The 4,405-nt window shown below is 36.3% G+C and overlaps 1 protein-coding gene across 5 annotated transcripts in view; it reads right to left on the bottom strand.

Moving 5' to 3' along the window:
* Window positions 1-1,154: 1,154 nt before the first annotated feature.
* The window catches only part of LOC106869170 (nucleolar RNA helicase 2), a 44,163-nt gene continuing 40,912 nt past the window's right edge, over window positions 1,155-4,405 (bottom strand). For all 5 annotated transcript variants that reach the window (XM_014914790.2, XM_014914786.2, XM_014914787.2 and 2 more), the window contains exons 12-14: window positions 3,224-3,383; window positions 2,043-2,174; window positions 1,155-1,846 (exon numbers count right to left, since the gene is read on the bottom strand). In XM_014914790.2, coding sequence (XP_014770276.1) covers window positions 1,523-1,846; window positions 2,043-2,174; window positions 3,224-3,383 — 616 coding nt within the window. In that variant the 3' untranslated portion in view covers window positions 1,155-1,522. The remainder of the gene's footprint in view (window positions 1,847-2,042; window positions 2,175-3,223; window positions 3,384-4,405) is intronic.

Here is a 4,405-nt window from a genome sequence, read left to right as displayed (position 1 = left end):
GGTTCAATTTCGATTGTGATTTCACTTGCCTCAACAGGTCTTCGCAAGCAGGGTTTTGTGTCCAAAGAAGTAAAGGTATGCATAAGTGGGCTGGCCACACCCATGGTAAAGGCCACGGGTTATGGTCTCACTTTTCTTGCCGGTTCTTCTCATGCACAACATATTTCCAACGGTCTCAGTCACTAGTCATTGCCTCGGTGAGGCCTAATGTTCGAAAGTCGTGCTTCACCACCTTATCCCAGGTCTTCCTGGGTCTACCTCTTCCACAGGTACCCTCAACTGCTACATCAACTCAAATACTCAAATGTTCTATAACACAGAAATGGCTGCGTGGTTAAAAAGATTGCTCCACAACCATGTGGTTTTGGGTTCAATCCCACTTCAGTTGTCTTTTATTACAGCTAGCGCTATAGAAGACTATGGTAGATAAATACTGCATGCACAGACGTGTGTGTACACAGGTTAATGTTGATATTTTATGCATCACTAACTGCTTGAGCAAATGATAATATTGTTGTCGTTCCTTGCTAACATAACTGGGTACTTAGGAAGAACATACTGCTGCAAAATCCTGCTTCAAATAACTCCTTGTGTAAGCCATACTAGCATGAAAAAAGTGGATGTTAGACAAACATGAAAACAAGGCAGGCTATTCTTTAAAAAACAAAACAAAAAAAAAAACTGTTTTCTCTAAGCTTGCTTGTGCAGAACTGATTCACGATAAACAGGAACATGTTCATCAAAAGGACGTTTCAACAAATTTCAGTAACAATTAGCATATTGTGCTGGTCATTCTTTAGTTAAGTTTGTTGTTAAGGGCACTGAATCCATAGTTACCTATAAATATGCCATTTCCAAATCGGTTTACATTTGCAGAAATAGTATACTACATTAGAAGACCTAACTTTCTTGTTAAAGGTTCACTAGAGACACGGATAGATCATGACTATTATCATAAAACTATAACTTATGATACATGCAAACTTTAGTAAAAATATTCCCAATCAATAGACTGAGCTTTAAAAATTTCTGTGAACACTGCGTAATTCTACCTAATGAAATATAGCTGTAGTAGATCATGTTCACAATTTATCAGCACTTCAATGACATAGTCATACAATCAAATCACAGAATAAATGAATAACAAGAAGAAGTTATGCTTAATGTTATATTACAGATTCACCTGAAAGAAGCAAAAAGATTTGTATGCTGTGATGGTGGAAATATTAGTGAAGACTAAAAAAAGAAACATTTTGGTACAGTTTAGCTGACAGCACAGAACTCCACCTTCTCTACAGCCCAGTTTTTGGTCCAATATAACCATGAGGCAGTCAACCTATATGTGTGTGTGTGTGTGTGTGTGCGTGTGTATATATATGTATATGTGTGTGTGTGTGTATATATATATATCAATATATCTATATATATATATATATATATACATACATACACACAATTTTTTATGAAGTCAGTGTGTATATCTTTTGAAAACTTTCATTTTAAAGTTTCTCTTCATGAGTTGTTAGTCAAATCTGAAGCGTTTCTTGGGTGGACCTCCATGATTATCAAATCTACTATTTCTCCAGTCTGGTCTGCGGCCTCTGTTAAACCCACCACCACCACCACCACCACCTCTAGAGTTCCTGTCACGTCCCCAGCCACCTCCATAACCACCGCCACCACCACCACCACCACCTCCATAGCCTCGTCTGCCATTCCTCATTGCGCTGTTGTCTTCTATTAGTTCTGGCAGTTCAGTTGCTTTTTCTAAAGATTCATGTTTTGAATTTAACCATTTCATTTCCAAAAGCCGCACCATATCTGCTGGGACATCTAGGACACCACCCTAAAATACAAAAACAAAGTTGTCAAGGACTTCAAATCTGATCTTTGTATTATCTATACAGAATAAATAATTTAGCCATTATAGAAAAATGAACCAAAATATCTAGCAATTAATATTTACAACAAGCATTACATATCAATAATGAATGCTAAAAATAGTTTTCCAGTGTAACAGGTGAATTCTTACAAATACTCACTTTTTTGTCTTTTGTTAAACGAATTTCTCCAACTTTATAGGACATTTCTGGTACCTGTCGCTCCAAAGCATTTAACAGATAGCCTGGGGAACGAATTTCTGTATTTGTTCGCAAAACAAAAGATACATATCCCTAAAATGTATTAAAAAAAATTGAATTAATAAAAAGACATCTCCAAAATCTGAACAATGGAAACAAATACAAAAGCTATAACGTAATGTATACTATAATGTATAGTAATATACTATCATAGATGATTGTTAGCATGGTTTTCCAATACTATCCTTACTCAAGAAGTTGGATATACACAAAGGTCATAAAGAATTTATGGAATCTCAGGAAAATAGTGATGGCCTGCAACAAGCATTGTCGGATTGTTTTCTCGAATACAGAGAGCTTTGCAGACTCATAAGTTTTCTCCACTCTACATCCTCAGTAACTTGCTTGCTCCCATTTCCTTCTCTATTACTTTTCAGCTAGTTCTCTTTCTTTTACTTTCTCCCACACTCATTTCTATCATTCTTCTTACTCAGTCACATCCTTCCTCAGCATGTAACACACCTACTTTATTTATCTTCATACATTCCACCAAAATCTATTCCTATCATCCCTTATACTTCATTGCTTTGTCCCTCTATCTAAGCAATAAACACTGCTGATCAACAGAACTATTATCATTTTCTACACTTTCTAGCCTTTTCTACTGCTTTGCATTCATTACTCTCCTCATTGGAGTGTCAAGCAATTCTGGCAACACCATCTATGCACATCTTACTAAACCACCGCTGCCAAATCTGATCCTACTCCTCTATTCAATATATCTCCTAAGTAACAATGCTTTCACACCATTTCCAACGTCCAACTCAACACTTCATACATACATTTATAATTAAATATAATTGCCGTATTAGTTAATAACTTTCACATTATTACATTTATAATTAACCCCTTCAGCACATATTGTACATTTAATAAAGTGGACTTCTTGTTATCTAGGTTTTTAAAAAACATTTAGAAAAAGGTGGGCTTCAACCTAAGTCTTTTATCTTCAACCATCATAACTACAAGAAATATCCTGTATATAAAGTGATCTGTTACATTTTACCCAACTGTTAAAACACCCACCATTCCCCCAAAATACAGACATATACACAATACAACAGAATTTAAGGATACTTTACCTCTTTAGCACTTAAAAGTGATCGAGAAATAATTTTTGTGCTTTTAGAAATAACCGCAAGTGCTGCGGCAAGAGCATTCTCAGCTCCTCGTTCCTCAATAAGAATATTGGCAGAGTCTCTAAAGTAATCTAAAGTTTCATCAGGAACGTTATCTAAAGATCTGCAAAAGAGACAGAAAAACAATTAGTACCAATTTGCTTTCTTTCAATTTATTGTGGAGGGGAGGAAGAGGATCAAGTCACATAAGCTTAAAAATGATAAGTAATTACTTTGCTTGACATCATTACCTTCAGATTCAAAGACATATTACTAAAGGCCAAAAGTAAAATAAAATCTTCACTAAAAAGGTTGTGTATGGCTGGGTTCTTGAAACAATTTAATGGACTACACAAGGAATTAAATCAATCCATATTAGGAATTTGACATGGAATACTGACACTCCTAACATCTTGCCTCAAAAGTGAAATATCATAAACTGCACCAGGCTATATTGGAGCAGACATCTTCATGAAATAGGTTATTTCTCAAGATATTGAAATTATTTAATTCAACTATATTATAGAGTAAAAACGATATTTGAAGAGGAAGAAAATTATGCGAACTAGTGCAACAATGCCATATTGTAAAAGATCAGAGTTTTCAGCAACAACACAAAAATTAGAATGAGAATTTCTTCAAATTCCCTTTTCTTTGGGTAAAACTTACTCAAAACACAGGCAAGCAATCATTCAAATTACAAGTTACAGCAATTCCCAGGTAAAACATAGATATAGATTTGTTTTTAACAATAACACAGCTAATTTTTTAAGATCAATACTTTGTTCCCTGTATGTCATCATCATCATCATCATCATCGTTTAACGTCCGCTTTCCATGCTAGCATGGTTTGGACGATTTGACTGAGGACTGGTGAAACCGGATGGCAACACCAGGCTCCAGTCTGATTTGGCAGAGTTTCTACAGCTGGATGCCCTTCCTAACGCCAACCACTCAGAGAGTGTAGTGGGTGCTTTTACGTGTCACCCGCACGAAAAGGTGTCTTTTATGTGCCACCCGCACAAGCCAGTCCAGGGGCACTGGCAACGATCTCGCTCGAAAATCCTACAGGAGCCAGTCAGGCGGTACTGGCAACGGCCACGCTCAAAATGGTGCATCTCATGTGCCACCCGCACAAGAACCAGT

Source organism: Octopus bimaculoides, chromosome 5 (assembly GCF_001194135.2).
Source record: "Octopus bimaculoides isolate UCB-OBI-ISO-001 chromosome 5, ASM119413v2, whole genome shotgun sequence".
NCBI lineage: Eukaryota > Metazoa > Mollusca > Cephalopoda > Octopoda > Octopodidae > Octopus > Octopus bimaculoides.
This window is presented reverse-complemented; position numbering and strand designations above follow the sequence as displayed.